A 20,934-nucleotide genomic window follows, 5' to 3' on the forward strand; every position below is an offset into this window, starting at 1 on the left:
ACGAAACGGGTGTGGTCGTGATGCGAGACCTTCCGCGTCTGACGGTTAAATTCTACCCCACAATATTTACAGTGTGTTGCGCATTGGTGAAAGAGGTGGTCTTCCGGACTCATGACCAACGGAGAGGGGAGGCGGTTCAACCTATCGATTTGTTCGCTAAATCCCTTGAGCGCGAGCAAGCATTTTTCTGACGCGTTAGGTCCCAAATACCCATCTGCGTCCATTATTTTTCCATCGCAACTTCTTACTAGAACGATGCAGTACGAGCTCATCCTGTGCACACTCACTGCGTCCTTAACGAGCGCGTCCTTTTCCAAAACGCTTTCCGTGTCCAGTACCGCGAAATACGGGTAGGGATGCATGTACTGTATCTTGTTGAAGGAGACGCTTTCTCCCGCTTTGGCATTTCCAAAATCGTTTCATTTACGTCCCGGCATAGGCGTTCGTGGCGCTCCAACGCCTCTCTCGTTAGATGCCCCTTGGTGCATTTCTCGCAATAAAAATTGTCACTTCGTCCCATGAAAGTGCTAAATTTTCTGATTCCATAGAAATGACCCCTAACCTCGAGCAAATGTACTTTATCCGTATACAGCATAGAGGGAACCCTCCCCGTGCTCACCGTCGACGTTTGCTCGTCGAACACGTAGATGTACACGGAGATTTTGTTTTTTTTTCTCTCCCACAGGGAAATGTCTTCGTAAGTGACTGGGAAGCAGGGCGGCCAGTACGTTACGCGCATCTCCGGATTCGTAGGATCCATGTATTTTCTGTATCTGACGAAATCGTTGGGGTTATTTTTTAGCGGATGGAAGAGCGCCAGCACGCTATACTTGAAACACTCATTTTCGTGGTTCCACGGTAGCTTGACGTTTGTCAGGATCCTTCTTTTCTTCTTTAAGGACGCGGGAAGTTCGATAGTGCACCCAATCCGCTTCGGTTTCAAACGTATTATTTTTAGGTCGACACATTGAACGTCTCTGGAAGTGAAGCCCGACCCTTCTCTCGAATAGTTTTCGACGCGCTGCGAGGACTCTGCGATGGCAGCATTTAACGCGCCTTCGATTTCTTGACGGTTATAAACCACTCTCATGTGAAGATTTACGTGAAGGAGGGGCGAAGTTATTCCGTCGGCTCCGTCCTTAACCATGAGCGCCTTCGAGCACAGACAAAATTTGAAAGGCATGGGATAAGCTTCCAGGACGCGCATGATTACAGGAGCTATGCTCGGTAGATAGAGTCGCAAATCGTCAACGTTGTCGTCGTGCGGGGAACAGAGAAGCGTGTACCTAGTAGCCGTTCCGTCAAATGCCTCATCTGTGACAAAACAAGGAAGGAATCGTCTCTCCGTGATGGAGGGATGATTCTCTACGACGTGTTCTCGTAATTCTACGATTCTGCGACCCTCCACGGGGACATCTTCCCATCGAAATTCTGGGCTTGCATCTGGTGTTTCAACTCCCACCCACCCAGACAGAGGAATGAAATCTGGGCCCGCTTGCACGAAACACTTTGAGGACACTCCGGGACAATCCTCGGCACTTTCCTTCCTCTGTGATGTCCTCAAGCGGAAAAGTGGCTTGCACGAAACAAGTTGAGTATCGTAGCCATGAGGAAGGTAGGACGGCGGCGCCGAAAGGGCTGAGGAAGCTACTGGCACTCTCAACGCAGCTTCGACCGTCTTTTACGCTAGCACTAACATGGACCGCATGGATCGTGTTGTGACGCTGCGACGCCGTCATCGGCTGTTTCTCGCGCTCTCGTTGTCACGGCAGCGAGTCTACCGAGACCGTGAAAATCCTTTGGAATGTCTAGACGACGGTGAGCTGCAACGGCGGTTCCGCTTTACGAGGGATGGAATATTTTTCATTACGTCCCTCGTTGCTCTCGACATCGAGCCTGCGACCCGTCGGAGCCAGTCCCTCCCGTCGTCGTTACAAGTGCTACTGACATTGCAGTTCCTCGCTACTGGGAACTTTCTCATCACAGCGGGTGACGTGGTCAACGTGCACGAAGCAACAGCCTGTCGTGTAGTGCACCGCGTCGTTGCAGCGCTGTGCAAGAGGGTCGGAAAGTTCGTCCGGTAAGCATATAGGCCTATTGGTGTTCTGTCTGTTTTCCCTGACTCCTAAAATCATGTTTTAGGTGGCCAAGAGGTGAGGAGATAGCAAGGGCCCAACACCAGTTTTATCAGCTGGCCAGTTTTCCTGGGGTTGTGGGAGCAGTGGACGGCACCCATGTTCGCATCCAGGCACCGTCAGCACACGAGACAGCTTTCGTCAACCGCAAGAACTACCACTCCATAAATGTTCAGCTCATTGCGGGTGCTGACTGTAAGATCTTGGACGTGGTTGCGAACTGGCCCGGTGCCACCCATGACTCTAGGATACTGCGTGAAAGCACCATTGGGAGGGAGCTGGAAGCTGGAGTCCACACTGGGCTTCTTCTTGGTGACAGCGGGTACCCCTGCAAACGCTGGCTGATGACACCGTTTCTCCAGCCCCGAAACAGAGCACAAGAGAAGTACAATGCTTCACACTCGACAACACGGGCTTTGGTAGAGCGGTAAGTTGGTTCAGGATATCACCGATATTTAGCAACAACATAGCAAGAATAGTTTATTGAATGACTCAGTTTAAAATGTGGCATTCTACCCTGTTAGTTATGTACATACATAATATGATGAGCTATATACATGCATGTTTCCATGCAGGATGGAAACTGCAATGTAAGCGCAAAATTGCACACCGTTGCAAAACTAGATGGAACTGCAGCACATGCCAGCGGGGAAGATGCACAATGTACATATTTGTTCCTTATTGTATGTATTGCAGGACAATTGGTCAGCTGAAAAGGAGGTTCCACTGCCTTCACAGTGAGCTGCGAGTGCTAACAAAGCATACCTGTCCTATCATCGTGGCATGCTGTGTCCTTCACAACATAGCCAAAGATTTCGGCAGTGAAGTGCAGGAGGCAGACAGCGACAATGATCACGACCCCGATTACGACCCCCAGCTGGTGTCCAGTTATGAAGGACGTCAGGACGGCTTCATGTACAGAGATGCCATCGTACGTCAGCATTTCACATGAGCGTAAGTGGACATTTTGGAACATATCACTCAACACAGTACTAAGCGTGAATTGGAGGTCTTTAACAAACAATTTAGGTTAACACAGGCTAAGGTCAAGTACAGCTTTAAGGGGTTGTGACACATCTTCCCATATTATCCCAGCTGTGTGTTCTAGGTCTTGTATCTCACCAAGTACGAGACGTAGAAGAATAATGCTTCTTCCTTCAGTACTCTGGAGTGGAGTACGACACAGACATGACGCCATAATGAACCACATCTATGAAAGAGTCGCAACCCCTGTAAATATGTGCAAATAAAGCAACAAACAAATTAAGCACTATGAGGGTACTGTCATGAACAAATTAAGCTCGCTTCAACTGCATTGTCACAAGGGAATGAATACAACGAGATAAGAAATAAGAACTGAAAAATGTGCGCATTTGTGCTATTGCTGCTGCTGGAGACGTTCCACTTCCAGCTCCAGTTTTGTCTGCAGCAGCCTCTCTGTATTGTGTCTCAGCAGTTCAGTCTGCTGCCTGAGACGCTCTGTTTCCTGCCTGAGATGACATAGCTCAAGCTCCTCGAGAGCAACTCTCTGGCGGACCTCAATGAGCCGTTGCTCCATTGTAGCCGTCTCAGTGTCCTTGTGAAGGAGACCCGAGTAACTGCGCTCTATGTTTTCTCTAGAGTCCCTCCTGGCTCGCTGGGAACGCGCATTCGTACTGCTTCGTGCCGGCTTCTCCTCTGCACCGTTCCCAGCACCGGCAAACGGCTGTGAAGAGGCACTACCCCTTGTGCCACCTACCTCGCAAGTCACGACAAAGTTATCATCTTCACGCAGCCCAACTACAGGCACAACATCCTGCACCACAGTACCATAATCGTGGTCATCACTGGTGGACGGCCCTGGCAGACTTGCAACGACGTCCTCGATAATGGCAGCGCTGTTGTAGAAAGCAAAAAAAAAACACGGATGAGTTGGTTTTGTGAAATGTACAGCGATTTCCTTCATTGTTCCTTAGCACTCTGTTTATAAGTTGTATGTTTGACTTTACAAGAGACCCAGTTTTGTGAGTTTTATGCGTGCATATATGTGCTTCCTCATTCCACGTTTTGTTCGGGTTTTGTTTTGAACAGTTTGCTTCAATTGTGGTTCATTTCTTATGTCACAAAGGACAGTGTGCAATGTTTAATATGCATAGTTATGTTTGGATTGTTATAATATTTTTGGGTTGCCCCAACATTTTGCTCTTCATATTAGTTAATTGCTGTATTGTTGTTTGTTGTTGCGTCTATATGTCTTGTAGATAGTTTATTGAATACACCACAGGTGCTCTTCTTGTAGCACAACGTGCTCAATGGGGTTGTAGCACTTCGTAAACAATAGCATTGTATGTCTACCTGTGTGTCTGCCTGCCTGTAGAATGTTATTGTTTGCATCAGTGTGAGGGTGCATTTCAAGTTCCACAGCAAGGGATGTGACACCAAGTGGCGTGTATTATGAAACGACCCCTTCGAATAACCATTTTACAGATAACATATAATGATTCCCTTATCCCCCACTTCCAATGTGCTACACATTGTACATGCAGTATGGAGTGCCTCATTGTACATTAGTAAGCCAATCAGGTGCTGTCCTGACCTATGAAAAATCTTTTATCCCAACATGTCGTGCTCTTTTGCACCAGCGCCACCTTGTCAGTAGTGTTTGTGTTCCCCTAGACTACATATTACAGTCGAACGCAATGTGAGACGTGCCTTGTTGGAAATTTTTCACGTGGCAGCCTTATTAGTTACATAATACCTGTATTACTTACCCGCGGGTGTCCATACTGAAACCTCCTTCAACCCCATACCTCCTTCAACCCCAGTGATACTGGGGGAATCTTCACCAATAATGTCGATCACAGCCTGTGTGATTGCAGAGGGCTGCGAGACATTGCCTCCTCGACCTGTAATCAGAAGCCCAGAACGTTGTAGCACAAAAACAAATGTGAACACATGTGCTCAGCAGTGTGCCTTTGTAAGTGTAAAGCTATATGTAGTGTACCTTATGTTGTGGGATGTTATTGACATGTCAAATGACTCTAAATATGTTTTGGCATGAATATATTGTAAAGCTGTCACCAAAGCACTTGAGTGCGAAACAAAAGGATGTTCCAAGGAAGCCAGCAAATCGGGTTCCATTCTCATTGCTTTTCTTCCATTCTCATCATTCAATTGTACGTACGCCACTGTTGGATGTGTGGCTTCTGCTGTGTTATGCTAAGTTCTTGATGCATTTCATAACGTCAGTGGTGGAGGTCATGCTCCTTGTACAGGTTCACTATGATGTAGTACTGTGTGTATGTCTTTATTTCACTTCCATTGCAAATGAGGAACACGTACATAAGAGAACCCGATATAAAACTAATGTATGTAATAAAGCCTCATTGCTACTTACCAGTTTGGAGTGACTGCCTTCTGAACTCAGAGAAAATAGTTCTGTGCCTTGTGCACAGGTTGTCCCACTGTTTTTTCAGCTCTGCAACAGTTCGTAGCGTAGTTGGGTGCCGCGCATTGAGCACATCCGCAATTTGTTGCCACGCCGCCTTTTTATCTTTTTTGGTTAGCGATGGACTGAATTTTCCCCTGATGACAGTCCTCCTGTCCATCACCTCTTGGAGGAACTCCAGTCTTTCTTCATCGCTCCACGTAGAAGCACGGCGCTTTTTTGCTGGAGCACTTTCCATTTCAAACAAATCAAAAGCGCGGAAATACTGCGTGATCGTCTGGTTACTAAAAGCGCGCATTTCATGTATTTGATCAAATGTCTCAGGTCATATTGTGGGTAACGTATTTCTCAGCAGTATTTGTGGAAAAGTTATTTCTTGGTATCGTCGCTAATGTCAAACGTTTTCCTCTCTTTTTTAATATTCCCATTCTTGGTGCGAGGCCAGCTAATCGCCGCAACTGATGAATATCGGCGGCGGCGATCACATTTGGGAGAAATTATCCGTCACAGGGAAGAGACAGTATGTAATATGAGGCTCGTTTATTGCAAAAAAAATACAAGCAACAGCATCTTATACATGCATAACAGTGAAAATAAAACAATCGCTCGCTATTGTGCATTTCTAAAATTACATGGAGCGATAGCAAAAGCAGACGCCAGTCCCGTTCAGCGCGATCGCTGGTTGGTCTAAACGCAAAATGACGTGGTGTTTTCCGGGGAGGAGCTTCTGATGTTCGTTCCACCAATACCAGTCTGCCGGAAGTACCTAGCCACAATCCACTCAAATTAGGACGTCTCTCAAAGTGTTCGTGCAAGCCACTTTCTGCTGCAACCCATAAATTCCTCAGTTGAGTAACGAAATGCTTGAGGAAGGTGACCATTGAGGATCGTAGCGAGGATTCCCTTACAAAAAAATCTATTGGCACCCTATAGAATCTCTATATGCATAATTCAACAAGAAGTCAGTAGGAAGTATATATGCTTTGTATCAGCTTTCTATAGAAAGTCTACTCAGAATTGGCCACCGAGTTCTTATTGACTCTCTACCGTTAAAAATCTATTGACAATGGTCAATAGACTCTCTATTGGCAATTGTGTGTATGATGTCTATTGACAATGGTCTATAGGACATCACTGTCGTAGAAGAAATGCATAATGACACATTTTGGTCAGCTTATCTGTTTATTTATTTACATTCTCTGACGAGCAGGCTCGACAGGCTGTTCTTCACCTTGCTGTCGTCATGCAGGTTGAAGGTGGCCACAGTGTACGCTGGAACAATCAGAAACACCATTAAGCGCTTAACGTTTCATAACAAAAAATATCACATGAGTGCTTTGACACAGATTATCGGGGGTCATATTAACGAGGGTTCACTTACACCGTTCAGTTTTGTCAAGCATATCATATTCAAAGCATGGCCATATCACACAACCTTTTTGTTGTTACCCTTTATAGAATTTTTATAGAAGCTATGAGAACAGGATAGATGTTTTTGCAGTTGAGTTCTACATCCAGGAGGAAGGCGTGTAGCTACGAGATGACTAATTACCTGAAATTTAATAATTAACTTTCTAATTAGGAAATTTAGGGCAAAAGTGAGACAGCAGATTAAGAGACTACCCTCGTTGAACGCTGTTCCACGTTAAAAAAATCCTGAACATGCACGTGCGTTAAAGCATCAGTCCCCGAATTTTGGCATGCAAATCAGCCGAAACCGAAAACGTGCATCTGAGGAGCGTATCGTCCTCACCGATCGAAGGCAGTTATGTGCCCAGCTGAGTGGCACCTACTCCAATCAACTCCACCGCTCCATATCATATGACCCCGATTACAAGTGAACACTGTACTCCCCCATTCCGTGTTGAGCAGTTTCGGTTCATTTGCATATCACAATTCGCAGGTACATGTCTTAACCCGCATGCATGTTTTAGGATTCCTCAAATGTGCAATTGCTTGCAACTAGGACATTCTCTCAATCTGCCATCTCGGATTACTCCAAATCTCCCAATCTGAAAGGTTAATTATTTTTAAGCAATTAGTCATTTTGTAATTGCACACCTACTGCGTGAAGGTATCTGCATGGCTGTGGAACTCAACTGCAAAAGGACATTTATGCGGCTGTCATAGCTTCTTTATAAAAATTCTGTAAAGGCTAAAAATAAATATACTGCATGTTGAATCTGTAGCATACGGTGTAAGAAAACATACATACAGCCACCAACACAGTTCACTGCCTAAGAAGAGCTGACTAGTGGCTTCCTGCTTATGGAAACTAAGAGGGGGGGGGGGGGCAACAAATGGCTCAGCCTAATTCTAGGGGAGGTTCGCAGGTGTTGTATAGCCTCCGCCATATTCCAGTTCAATGACAGTGCTTTAGAAGGTGTCAGGGAAGCAAAGTATTTGTGAAACTTTTCCAAGACACTCCCCCAGATGGAAGTAAGTACAATTACAGAACTAGTTTATCCCTGTGATGTATCGCATGTTCCTAAGTGCTTTGGATCTGGTTGCATGGATGGCTTCTGCCATATTTGTATCTATGCTTATGACTAGCTATGATGGGGGATATGCTTAATACAAAGTAAAACAGAGAAGGGAAAGATTATATGGTATGGTATGTGTATGTATACGGTATGTGTCAATGGATATATCATTCAATGTGATGAGTTAACCGGTTTCTGTGACATATTAAAGCATGCATAATGTAAAAACCCCGTGACTAGGGAACACGAAGGGACAGACACAACACGAAGTCTCAAACACAGCTGAAAATTTTACTTCACAAAACAAGAAATATATACGAACAGAAGGGAAGGGAACAACCAGTTGAGGACAAAATAGGAGGTCATTTCGGGGGAACGAGCAGTCTGTTCAAGGCCGGACCGAGGATTACGGAAGGTTTGCTGACACAGCTCCCACAAGAAGTTATGAAATGTGTCTCTCTCAAAATTCTGTGAGGGTCCACTTCGGATGCCTTTACAATTGTTTCATCCCATAGAGGGAAGCAATCTGAGCATTCTTCCAAATGTTTTGCAATTTCAGAGTTTGAAGCTTTATTTTTTACTTTTAAAGAATGCTCTCTCAAACGATCATTTAAGCAACATTTTGTCTGACCAATATAACAGCTCTTTGTTGGTCTTACGGCAAATCTCAAGCTAAACCCATTTTGCCCGCTTCAAGTTGTCATTCTAAAACTGTAAAACGGGGTTTGATCACAGGTATTCTATCAAATGCCGTAAAAAAATCTTGTTGTCATCATATCATTCCCTCTGTGGAAAGTCAGCTTCTCCGTTTGTATTATGCTGGTTACCCCCATCACATGTTACTGGGTGCTTTAAATGTTTTGGTAAACACCTTGCTTCCTGGTTCACCTGAAACTAAGCCCTCTGTCCCCAAACGGGTGGTTTTACCCTTCTTTCACAAAGTGTCTCACAACTTGTTAGCCGTTGCGAAGAAGTTTCAAATCAACATCGTGACTGCCTCACGCCCCTCGCCAAACCTGAAGTTTCTTTGCAAGAATCACTGGAATAAATTTGTCCCCTGTTCTTCAAACGTTGTTTACCAGATCCCCCTACCTTGTGGTTTCTATTATACTGGTCAGACAAACCGTTGCTTAAATGATTGTTCGAGAGAGCATTCTTTAAAAGTAAAAAATAAAGCTTCAAACTCTGAAATTGCAAAACATTTGAAAGAATGCTCAGATTGCTTCCCTCTATGGGATGAAACAATTGTATAGGCATCCGAAGTGGACCCTCACTGAATTTTGAGATTTCACAACACACATTTCACATTTCATAACTGGCTAGTTCCATCTCAAATCGAACAATCCGGTACACTTGATGTCTCGAATGAACGGGAAAAAAATATATGTTGAAGCCATCGGTGAGTTAGGAGAAATAAACGCTTTCCGAATTCTCTGCGCTGCGCGGTTCGGGAAATAGGAGAGGAGGAAAAAACTGCCTCTCATAAGGCGACGTCGCGGCGAGCGGGTTTGAGCGTTCGCTACAAGGCTATTTCTTCTCCCATTATAGTAATTTCTTGATCTGGCTTTAGACCACTTAGGGCACAATAGGATCCTTCGTTGGCAGTGCTGTACCGGTTTTTGTTTGTCTGCAAAAAAATATCAAAGTTGACTCAAAGTGCCGAAAAACACCATATTCACTGCAGCTTTGCGGACGATGTACAAAACGGATAAGACTGAGCTTTATGCCGTTTAATTTGTCATTCATAGGGCTATCGAATGATGTATAATTTGTTGCTCTACTCTGTAAGGAACGTAAGCAATACCTCTTTTAGTAGCACCACACCAACGAAAAATGACGAATTTCGGAAGCCTTTATCTAAAAAACCCCACCAAAAACTTACCTCGAAAATTTTATATGTTGTAGGTAGTTCCTTAGACTATGCACAGAAGCAAAATCAAAATTCGGACTTGATCGGTAGGCGCACTGTGAATTTTTTGCCAACCCTATACGCGGAGCGCATTCAAGCGGAGGCACCGTGTCCCGCATGTTGCAAAATCGAATTTTCCAAAGGGACTTTCAACTTCTGTCTTCATATAAAAAGTAAATGCTGTCATTTGAAACCATTCTGAGGTTTCAAGGTTTCTTTTTCAAGGTTCTGAGCGTTTGCGTTCATAACAATGGTGTAATCGCTGAATCTAGATTGTGGAGCAACCAGATGTGCTCGCATTTTTTGCGGGATGTCACACATGAATTGCAAGTGCTGGGAGCAAGGGAAGAACAGAATGATTTTACATCTTTGTAAGAAGGATATCTGTTCAGGGTTATTCTAAACAAGCATATTTACTGTACGCATTATGGCAGGAGGGACGCAGTGACTTCCAGTATTCTTTGAAACATTTCCTTTCCTACGGCCTCATGACCTCGGACGGGGGAAATTGCACTGAGGAAAATGTTGTAGTGTCATACGCACACACTCAAGGCTAATTCATGGTGCATTTTGTGAACCTTGCCGAAACAGCTCGACCGGCGCCGCTGTCCAATATGTCATTCGGTTCGACATGCTGCGACCATGGGAAGGTCCTGATCGCATTTACTTCCTGAAGACACCTTGCGCAAAGTTTCGCCTACACACAGAAGACGCTTCACTCACTTCTCGACTACAGAAGTGCATGGAGTGCCCTTATACAGAGTGTGCGACGACATCTGCATTACTGTAGTGTGTCGTCCTGGTATCACACCTACCTGAATGGCCTCTTCGTTGTACAGTGCTGATCGTGTGGATTTCGCTGACTACCGCCTCATACACAAGAAAAAAAGTGCTATAGACAAAGGATTTTCGCTTTGCTTCGGAGATCGGCCATATCTGCCATAAAGATTGTGGTTCCAGCAGATCAAGCCGAAGGCGTAACAGAAGTGGGTCAGCTATCAGAAGCTGCTTCAAGTACTTCACAGCAAAGGTGGCTGAATCACAACACACAGCAATGTTGCCCACATTTGAAATAAAATCTGACAAGAACCTGCCATCAAAAGTAACATTAAGGAAAGTGGCTTCCACAACGGCCTAAAGCAGTTCATGACACGAGCACTCTCATCCACCCAGAATGCTCTGCATAACTTACGTTACCTTCTTACCTTCGTCACCTTGTCTTCTTCGCTGTCAAGTTCTTGTTATTCTGTGTACTGTAAATATGCTTCGATATGATCACCGTGGACAAATATACCTCTTATAAAAACGCAAAAGTATTCTAAAGCATTCTGTTCTTGACGGGCTCCCAGCACTTGCAGTGCATGTGTGTCATCCCGCAAAAAATGTGAGCACATATGATTGCTCCACAATCTACATTCAGCGATTACAACACTATTATGAACGCAAGCGCTCAGAACGGTTTCAAATGATAGCAATTACTTTTTATGTAAAGACAGAAGTTGAAAGTCCCTTTGGAAAATTCGATTTTGCAACACGCGGGACACGGTGCCACGGCTTGAATGCGCTCTGCGTATAGGGCTGGCAAAAAAATCACAGTGCGCCTACTGATAAAGTCCGACTTTTGATTTTTCTTCTGTGCATAGTCTAAGGAACTACCTACAACATATAAAATTTTCGAGGAAAGTTTTTGGTGGGTTTTTTTAGATAAAGGCTTCCGAAATTCGTCATTTTTCGGTGGTATGGTGTTACTGAAAGAGGTATCCCTTACGTTCCTGACAGAGTAGAGCAACAAATTATACATCATTCGATAGCCACATGAATGACAAATTAAACGGCATAAAGCTCAATCTTATCCGTTTTGTACATCGTCCGCAAAGTTGCAGTGAATATGGTGCTTTTCGGCACTTTGAGTCAACTTTGATATTTTTTTGTAGACAAACAAAAACGGACACACCGCTGCCAACGCAGGATCGTATTGTGCCCTAAGTGGTCTAAAGCCAGATCAAGAAATTTATATAATGCGACAAGAAATAGCCTTGTAGCGAACGCTCAAACCCGCGCGCGACGACATCGTCTTATGAGAGGCAGTTTTTTCCTCCTCTCCTACTTCCCGAACCGCGCAGCGCAGAGAATTCGAAAAGCGTTTATTTCTCCTAACTCACCGATGGCTTCAACATATATTTTTTTCCCGTTCATTCGAGACATCAAGTGTACCGGACTGTTCGATTTGAGATGGAACTAGCCAACTTCTTGTGGGAGCTGTGTCAGCAAACCTTCCGTAATCCTCGGTCCGGCCTTGAACAGACTGCTCGTTCCCCCGAAATGACCTCCTATTTTGTTCACAACTGGTGTTCCCTTCCCTTCTGTTTGTATATATTTCTTGTTTTGTGAAGTAAAATTTTCAGCTGCGTTTGAGACTTTGTGTTGTGTCTGTCCCTTCGTGTTCCCTAGTCTCGGGGTTTTTACATTATGCATCATCTTCACAAGCTCGCTTGCTTCCTAGCCATTTTTTCATTGTCATATTAAAGCATACTCACAAATTAGTGCATTGACCCTGGTTGAGTCCAATGCCTCCTTTGCCGGCTTATCTTTGTGCGCATTTGAGGCAACGCCAAATAGGGATTTGCCTTTTAGTTCTTCCACCGTGAAGAGCACACGTAGGAGAGCCCTTGCGAACTTGGTTGGCTGGCCCGCACAGCGACTCTTGAGGTAGGTCAGGTGCGTGCTGCCAACGAGCACCCCACCACCAATGTCCACCTGGAAGATCCATGGAAATATGACCTCATTCACCCCATTGCGAAAGCATGGCAACATGTCCACTGCACATTGGCTTTGTTTCATACATTGAGGCTGCACTACAAGCGAATTTAGAATCTGTAAAAGACACTGTTGATTTACACAGAAAAGGTCCCAATATCCCAGGCTCATCCAGCATACAACAGCTGGATTTATCGCTGGAGAACAGTGGTAGATCTGAGTCTCATTCATGAGGTCTAACTGCAACTAAACGTTTGACGCAGGCAGTGAGTGCCATACTACATCAATGGCCTCTATGCAAGCACAGGTCATGAGTAGCAAGAATAGTAGAATACATAAGCTTGTTCTAAAAAGTCAATAAAGGGCTTCCACGACTCCCACTCAATTAAAAAAAAAATATCAAGGGTTTTTCAAGGGCCAGTGAAGCCTGAGCCATTACTCTGCGTGGGATGTAAGGATTATGGCAGTTGCATATTTCACAAAAATATTTAAAAGCTTCATTTAGCACACGACAGAATAGGTGCATGGGAACTGTTGCATTCAACGAAGTAGTTGGCACCGCACCATCTCAGTCCTCTGTATTATGTAGTGCCTTGGGCAGGGACCTTAGCGTAAATGAAAGATAGTAGTCCGTTCACAAACTTAATTGAGAAAACACAGAAGAAGGCAAATGAATATAACGGAGGATACCGTTCACTGCTCACACTTCTAGTTTCCGCTGCTCATTGCTATTACAATACGTGCTAATTCCTGTGATTTCGAACTCTGGATGATTTCGAACTATGGTTCTGACATAGGATAAGCAGAATTTGGACTGCAGATCCGCCAAAACAAGAAAACGAAGCAAATTCAAGAGTCTTCAATGACTGTGGTAAAATGTCAGGGTTTTCAAGGCCTTGAAAATGATATTTTCAAATCTAGGGTATTCAAGGGTTTCAAAGACCTGTGGGAACAAACGAAGTCACCACGTTGCTGCTTGTGCAGATGATCATTACTGCTTTACCCTTGGACCAATTTCCCATGTTTGAAGGTGTGCAATACAGCACACCTTCCAGACATTAAGCAAAGGGAGATTACGTTTCTTGGTGGTTCTCTAGGTGGTCCTGTGGGCACGGGCAGATCTCAAAGGGGGGCGGGGAGGTCAGGATGTCCTGATCCTGTCCTCAATTTATGTATTTACGTAGTGTTTGCACAGGTCCCGACAGAAGTTTACGGAACACGCGAGCGGTGTATTTTCTCCTCGGTACGACACCCTAGCGGCAAGCGGAAGCTGGCGAAATCAGACCAGTTCACTGCCTCAGAGGGGTGGACGACTGCGCTCTTAGCGACACATAGCGGTAGTTTCGGTATCATTACTGTTGTGTGTGCCCGCGAAGTGAGTTGGGTTTAACTGTTGTGCTCGTCAACAGCTTGTGACTCAACGTCATCAATCAATCAATTATCAATGTCAGCGTCAATTGTTTATCAGCTCGTCACGCGTCGTCCATAATAAAGCAACTGTTCACAAGATACCTTTCTTTCTCTTGTCTACATATCACGCCTTTCCATTAAAAGCAGTACACCGTAAAGTGTTGCCACTATGATTCATCCTTGTTATCACGATGATAGCGGCGAGCTCCCTGTCTCAAAAATCGTTGAATCACATGTTGTTGGCGAGCACAATAGTAGAATCCAACTCACTTTGCGGGCACATACAACAATAATCATACCGAAACTACCGCTGTGTGTCGCTAAGACCGCAGCCGTCCACCCCTCCGAGGCAGCGAACTGGTCCGATTTCGCAAGCTTCCGCTTGCCGCTAGGGTGTCGTACCGAGGAGAAAATACACCGCTCGCGTGTTCCGTAAACTTTTGTCGGGACCTGTACCATGCTGCCAAAGCTGGAACCCCCTCTCAGAAAAATCCTGGCTCTGTCCCTGCTTCTGTGTAACTGAGGTTGCTGAATTTCACTATGCTATCCCCTTGACAGTAGAGCCATAGTTGCTATCCTGTACACACGAAACATATAGCACGGCCTCAAGATAAGGGAAAGCGCAGGCACAAAGTTTGTCTGCTTCACCTGATGAAACTCAGTCAACTCAGCAACCTCAATTTACTACAGAACACTGTGTTGCACTGCTGTTCCAAGGAGGGGCCTATAGGTTTATCATTTCATAGGCAGGCTTTGACATTGTAGGCTGTGCAGGCGATAGGTAATAACTTCTAGTTACCTGTGGCTCACTGACAACTGTTTGAGAATATGTTTGGGTGGTGTCTATCATCCTCTTTAGCTTCTTTAGCATCTTGTAAGGACCTGGCAAAGTACAAACCTTAATGTATAAAATACCCAGCGCCATAACGTCAAAGGGAGCTGGCGAAAATTATTGTGCGCTGACACTTCTTCATACCACCCCATTATAAATAGCAGCAAGTTCCATGCAACTATATTATGAATGAGAAAAAATCCTACATAATTACTTGTTACTCATGTTACTTAATTACTCATGTTTTTTTCCTACAAGTGACGAACGTACCTCCGGCTTCTTCTGCCTTCTCGAGCTTTTCTGTTAGAACCTTGTTTTCCGCTTGCAAAGCGTCTAACTGCGACTGGAGTGAGGCAAGCTCCGCCACGTGAGAACAGCATGGCTCCTACACAAAACAACACTCAACAAACTTTCCCAACGGCTTCGATAGTCTTCGTTTATATACTATTTTAATCAGCTTACGTTGGCGGCATCATCAGGTCCTTCTGCTGCAGTTCCATCCATATGCAGGTAATGGTCCTTGACAATCCTCGTACGTTTTTTCTCCATTGATGTGTCAGAACCTGCGATAAAAGGGAAAAAATATAATGCCTAAGCAACACCTCATGTAACCGTGGAGCAAACAACATTACACGAAGACGCGTCGCGAAACTGACGCATACTTGGACGCTTACTTAGTTCACACAAAAATACTGCGCAGAATAAGTTACAAGTGGAAGATTTGCGATGCCAGATGTACTTACCGACAGCCAAAATGTAAGCTGAAGAAGCTTGAACACCGTCCTTCCATTTGACAAGCACTTTCTGACCCCTCAGAGCCTCCACGTGTGATGGATATGCTGCAAGTTGCCTCCCCAAATCTGCGTCCACGATTACTCTAACGGGATATACATCCCACTGAGCAAGCCGCGGCCATTTGACAAGTACATGCGACATTAAGCTTAGCGTGCGAGAAGAACTGTGCTGTGGAAAATGAAAACTATTTCGAAACCAACAAACACAACCATCAGACGCATTCACAAATCCCACGCAGAAATGGTTGGCCTTGGATTGCCTTAGCATACGTACATACTATGAATGCATACTGACACCCCCTGGTGGGGACAATGCTCAAGCCATGTTCAAGAACTAAATCAATAAATACGTGTGGTATTACGATAAATAATCTATGTTAGACATATCTTGAAAGGAAAAAAATAAAAATATTTACACACAAGAGGTATTGCATGACACTGTAGACGTATCCACACAGGTCCGGAATACGGTGGTCCGGGTCGCAGTAAAAATTCCTCAAAATAATTTAAAATGTGCGTACGTTCTCTAACAAAGTGAAAACGTATTGTGTACTTATGGACAGAATTTGTTCGAAAAAGAATATTGCTGTCGCGATGTCACAGGTAACAGTTATCATCATCATCAGTGCGTGATTGATTGCTATGCGGACATCGCGCATGGTGTGAAACAAGTGAATTGTCGGCTGCATTTTCATTTTTTCGGAGATGTTTGCTTCGAACTGCACTTCAACTCCTACGTGCGGTTTCTCCCGTTATGGGCTTGCATTCTTCGCTGCATAATCTGCGTCATGTCGGCGAAAAAGCGCTACAACCAAAGCTTGTGGGACCTTCGCTCCCCTTGTCCTATGCGAACTCTGAGTCGAGAGAAGAAGGCGAAACTTCAGAGGCCGCAAACGTTAGACTCAGACAACGTTGGCTACGTGGAGGAATCAACAGAAGGAGCCGAAACTGCTTGTGAGAGGATACCGCACGCTGTTGGAGCAGATGTTGGTGACGAAAGTGAACTGGTCGTGAACACCGAAGAATCTAATCTGCCAACGTTTGCTTCTGACAATGACAATGTAGTAGCAGATAGCTACTCCGAAGGTGGTCGCACACAGTCATCGGCAATCTCTAGCGAAGATGAAGCAGACTCCTGCGCTCCCTGTGATTCTGATGAAGACGACAATGCAGCCGATTCTCCGACAGACGACTCTTCTGATGAATCGTTCTATGAAGAACCAGCACGTGAAGAGACGGCTGATGAGCTTGTAAGTAACACTCACTGCCACATTATGAATTGCGCATATTAAGGATTGAAAGTTATGAAAAAGCGATATGCGTTTTAACAAGAGGTCGAGGTAACTCGTTACTGTAACTAAGTTCCTCTTTTAGTAACTTGCAACCTAACTCGGTAGTTTTTCACTGCGGTAGCTTTCAGAGGAAGGCGTTTCTTTTTCAGCTAGCTTTACCAAAGTATGGGGACAAATTCGGGGACTGAAGTCTGAACTGAAGTCTGAACTTCAGTTCCAAGTTACTTTTAATTCGCTTTTCAATCACGTATACATGTTTTCTTGCTTTCTCTGCGGTTCCTTCAAGAAATTTCTTTCCATAAAATGTGATAATCAATGACAGTATTAATATTCAGGTAGTAAGAAACTGCTGCCATTGAAATCAAGCTGTACAATTGTGCACCCTCAGGGAATGAGATGCAGAGCGTTTGAAGAGGCCTTTGCGCGAGAACCTTGTTCACTTCCAGCTTCGAGCGTAGCTCAACTCTACCAAATTTGTGGCGCTGTCGAACACAAAGACGTCATTTGTTTACAGACAGCGAGAGGTCTACTGTGGGAGATAAATGAAAACGATCAAAGCGTGTTGCACTCCTCCGCAGGCCACTCAAGGTCTAACTCAACTGCACCTGCGTAATGCTATTTTGTGTCCGAAGTAACCTGGCAGTAACTCTCTTTTTTTAAGTAACTCAGTAACTGCAAATTACATTTTGGGCTTAAGAACTTTGTTATTAACTTAGTTACATTTTTCTCACGCTAACTTAACTCGTAACAAGTTCTTTTTGACGGGTAACTTCTCAATCTATGGTTCTAATTCATGTTTATGATTTCAGGATCAACCACTCTACAGTGACTCGAAAGTGACACGCCGAGAAAGCTTACTGCTCATTTTGGCTCACAGTTTGCGGCACCACTCATCCAAAGAAGCGACTGAAAGCCTCCTGAGACTCGTGGATGCCCACGTCCCTCACACAACCGTCCTCCCACAATCGAAGTACTTATTCTACAATCAGTTCACTGCCTGCACAAAGAACCGTACTTTTCATGTCTATTGCCCCACTTGTCAAACATATTTGTTGCAAGTAGGAGATGCGGAAGACAACACCACTCCCAATGTTGTGCCATGTGTTCAGTGTGATTCTAGCTACAGTATCAAAGAACTAATGAAGTCTAGTTCATATTTTGTAATGCTCAACATCGACTGTCAACTGCGGGATCTGCTGGAGCAACATTGGCTACCCACAAGAAGCACTGGGGCAAGTTTTGACATCAGTGACATCACCGAAAGTGTTGCATACAAAAGGCTCCCTATGGGACTTGATGACATTAGTGTTACGTGGAACACGGATGGTGTTCCAGTTTTTGAATCTTCTGGATTCAGTATCTGGCCACTACAACTGAGTGTGAATGAGCTGCCATTCAAGTGTCGAGTTGAACAGATAGTTCTTGCCGGCCTCTGGTTTGGGCCATGTAAACCGAACATGAACTGCTTTCTAAAGCCTTTTGTAGAGCAGATGAACAAGCTGTCTTCTGATGGGATGGATTGGACTGACAACAACGGGCATGGAAGGCATTCCCGAGTGTTCCCCGGACCATGCTCTGTGGATTCCGTTGCTAGGTGTCTTGTAATGAATATGAGTCAGTTTAATGGAAGGAATGGCTGCGGCTGGTGTGATGCGCGGGGAGAGCAGGTGGCAGTAGGAAGAGGCACTGCTCGTGTCTACCCATTAGAAAAGCCCCTTCCAAAGGTCAGGACAGAAGAAAGTTTCAAACGCAATGCAACTAAAGCAGAGGAGAAAGCGAAAGCTGTGTGTGGCATAAAGGGGGCTAGCGTTCTGTTCTTTCTGACATACTTTTCTTTCCCTTTTGGCTTTGTTGTGGACTACATGCATGCTGTGTGTTCTGGCTTTGTTCGGTCAACAGCATGCATGTGGTTCACTCACAAGGGTCCCGAAATGTTTCACTTGGGTAACTACATTTCTGAGATAGACTCGAGGCTTCAAGCCCTACAGCCTACCTGGGAAATGCCACGCTTGCCGCGGTCAGTTCAAGCATGGAAGTACTGGAAGGCTTCAGAATGGCGAAATTGGCTGTTATTTTACTCTGCTGTTGTTCTCAGGGGCATATTGCCAACCAAGTACTTCCGGAACTGGCTGCGGTTTGTGTGCATCATGCACATTCTTCTTGGTAAATCTGTGCCGCTAGATAAGTTATCCGAACTTAAGGAGGAGCTTGTACGGTTCCTCAAAGAGTACCAGACGCTGTATGGGAAACGACACATGACCTACAATGCACACCTGTTGATTCATCTTGTAGACAGTGTGCGTGAGTGGGGCCCTCTGTGGTGTTACTCTTCATTTCCTTTTGAGAACATGAACGGTGTACTCCTAAAACTCCTGAATGGCACGCGATATGTGGATAACCAGATAGTTCAGAAGTATTCACTGTTACGTGCACTTCCCAGACTTGTGAATACAAGTTTTTGTAGAGGCACCACTTCTAGATTTGTGAAAGAGTATATAAGTGACACCCTTCGAGGATACAAACTTAGGAGAAATGCTACAACGTACAACAATGGAGTACTCTACGGCAAAGGACGGTCGCTCCCCTGTGGGTCCAGATGCTTCAAAAAATAACTTTTGACGGATTTACGTACTGTACAAAAGACCTGGACAAATCTAGGCGTTGCAATTCTTTTGTTTTTGCTGATGGACATTTCGGCAGAGTTTTCTCAATCTTACTGCCCTCAGGCGCAAACAGTGCACAGTCTGTGCTGTTACACATTGAGAAGATGAGGGTCAAGAACCACTTACTTGCATCCATAGCTGGGTTAACGGTCCTCTTTGTGGAGGTCACCGCCACTAGTGAAACACTGAATGTGGATTGCAAAAACGTCCAAAAATGTGTCTTTCTGGGCTCTGGGGATGGGACGTACTTATGTGTATTGCAGAAGAACAGTACCCTTGAGACCACTTGAAATACTGTTCCACCAAGTTTGCGTAACACCATAATACTGAGTTTTCTGCAGCGGAGCAATGCTACTGGCACTTGAATTGACTAGACGGAGAACAGACTGGCACTTGCACAACCGTCGACTAACTGAGCCTCTGTAAGCAATAAGGGGATAAGTTGAAAAATCGCAGACCGAGAAGACTGCGCGTGATTACTTGGTAAAGTAAAGCAAAGCAAGCAAAATTTAAGCTACACGATTCGTACGCATGTGATGGTGATTGTGAGTTTACTGGCGCAGCGACAACAATTTTGTACGCATGTGTGGAAAAGGGGCCTGATCTGGCTGTCCATCCCATTGACACACATGCATTTGCCGTTTCTTACCCACCTGTAGCGGGTCATTAATTCCAGTACGGTCCTAAATTTTCTTTGGCAGGTAGACAATGGTACTATGTAGATGTCATTGCAACAAAGACACTAAAAAGGGGATCATTCGACCTATCGCCTTATTGCATACAGAGGTTCAATTTATAAGGTATATATGCTGTACGCTGTACTACGAACAGCAAAGGCTGTATAAAACGGGAAATGTTTGACATACATTTTAGGTTGTCTCTGGTGGGCTTTTTGCTGTGATGCCTAATGTGAAAACAATTCAATTTAAAGATCTGGTGTGGAACAACTGAATTTGAAAGTCAAGTTTGAAATATAAGACTTTGTTCCTTTGTATTGAATGATTTTTACTGAATATACCACTAACACATCTTGAGAACATGCACGCACACGTAGCTGCATATATGGTTACTGACCATTATAAATTATGAACAGTGTTGCACCCCCATTTGAATATTTGAAAGGAACAGAATTTTAATTATTCTCCTAATTTATCATTATAATTTACCAAATTGGTACTAATGATAACAATCACAATGTTAGAGTGCAAGCAATGTTACGTGAAGTGAATACA

General features: G+C 44.5%; 2 protein-coding genes across 2 annotated transcripts in view; both read left to right on the forward strand.

Moving 5' to 3' along the window:
* LOC135391451 (guanylate cyclase 32E-like) overlaps nucleotides 1-20,934 on the forward strand; it is a 709,869-nt gene that overhangs the window by 602,150 nt on the left and 86,785 nt on the right. The window lies entirely within an intron of this gene.
* Nucleotides 1,698-3,087, forward strand: LOC135390489 (putative nuclease HARBI1). Its single transcript, XM_064620192.1, has 3 exons — nucleotides 1,698-2,080; nucleotides 2,143-2,562; nucleotides 2,832-3,087. Exons 1-3 carry the CDS (start codon nucleotides 1,698-1,700, stop codon nucleotides 3,085-3,087), a joined length of 1,059 nt encoding a protein of 352 aa, XP_064476262.1.

The sequence above is a fragment of the Ornithodoros turicata genome, chromosome 4, assembly GCF_037126465.1.
Source record: "Ornithodoros turicata isolate Travis chromosome 4, ASM3712646v1, whole genome shotgun sequence".
Taxonomy (NCBI): domain Eukaryota; kingdom Metazoa; phylum Arthropoda; class Arachnida; order Ixodida; family Argasidae; genus Ornithodoros; species Ornithodoros turicata.

Coding starts and splice junctions, on each gene's coding strand:
- LOC135390489 (XM_064620192.1), top strand. CDS start 1,698: ATGGACCGCATGGATCGTGTTGTGACGCTGCGACGCCGTCATCGGCTG. Junction 2,081..2,142: donor AGGGTCGGAAAGTTCGTCCG/GTAAGCATATAG, acceptor ATCATGTTTTAG/GTGGCCAAGAGGTGAGGAGA. Junction 2,563..2,831: donor ACACGGGCTTTGGTAGAGCG/GTAAGTTGGTTC, acceptor TATGTATTGCAG/GACAATTGGTCAGCTGAAAA.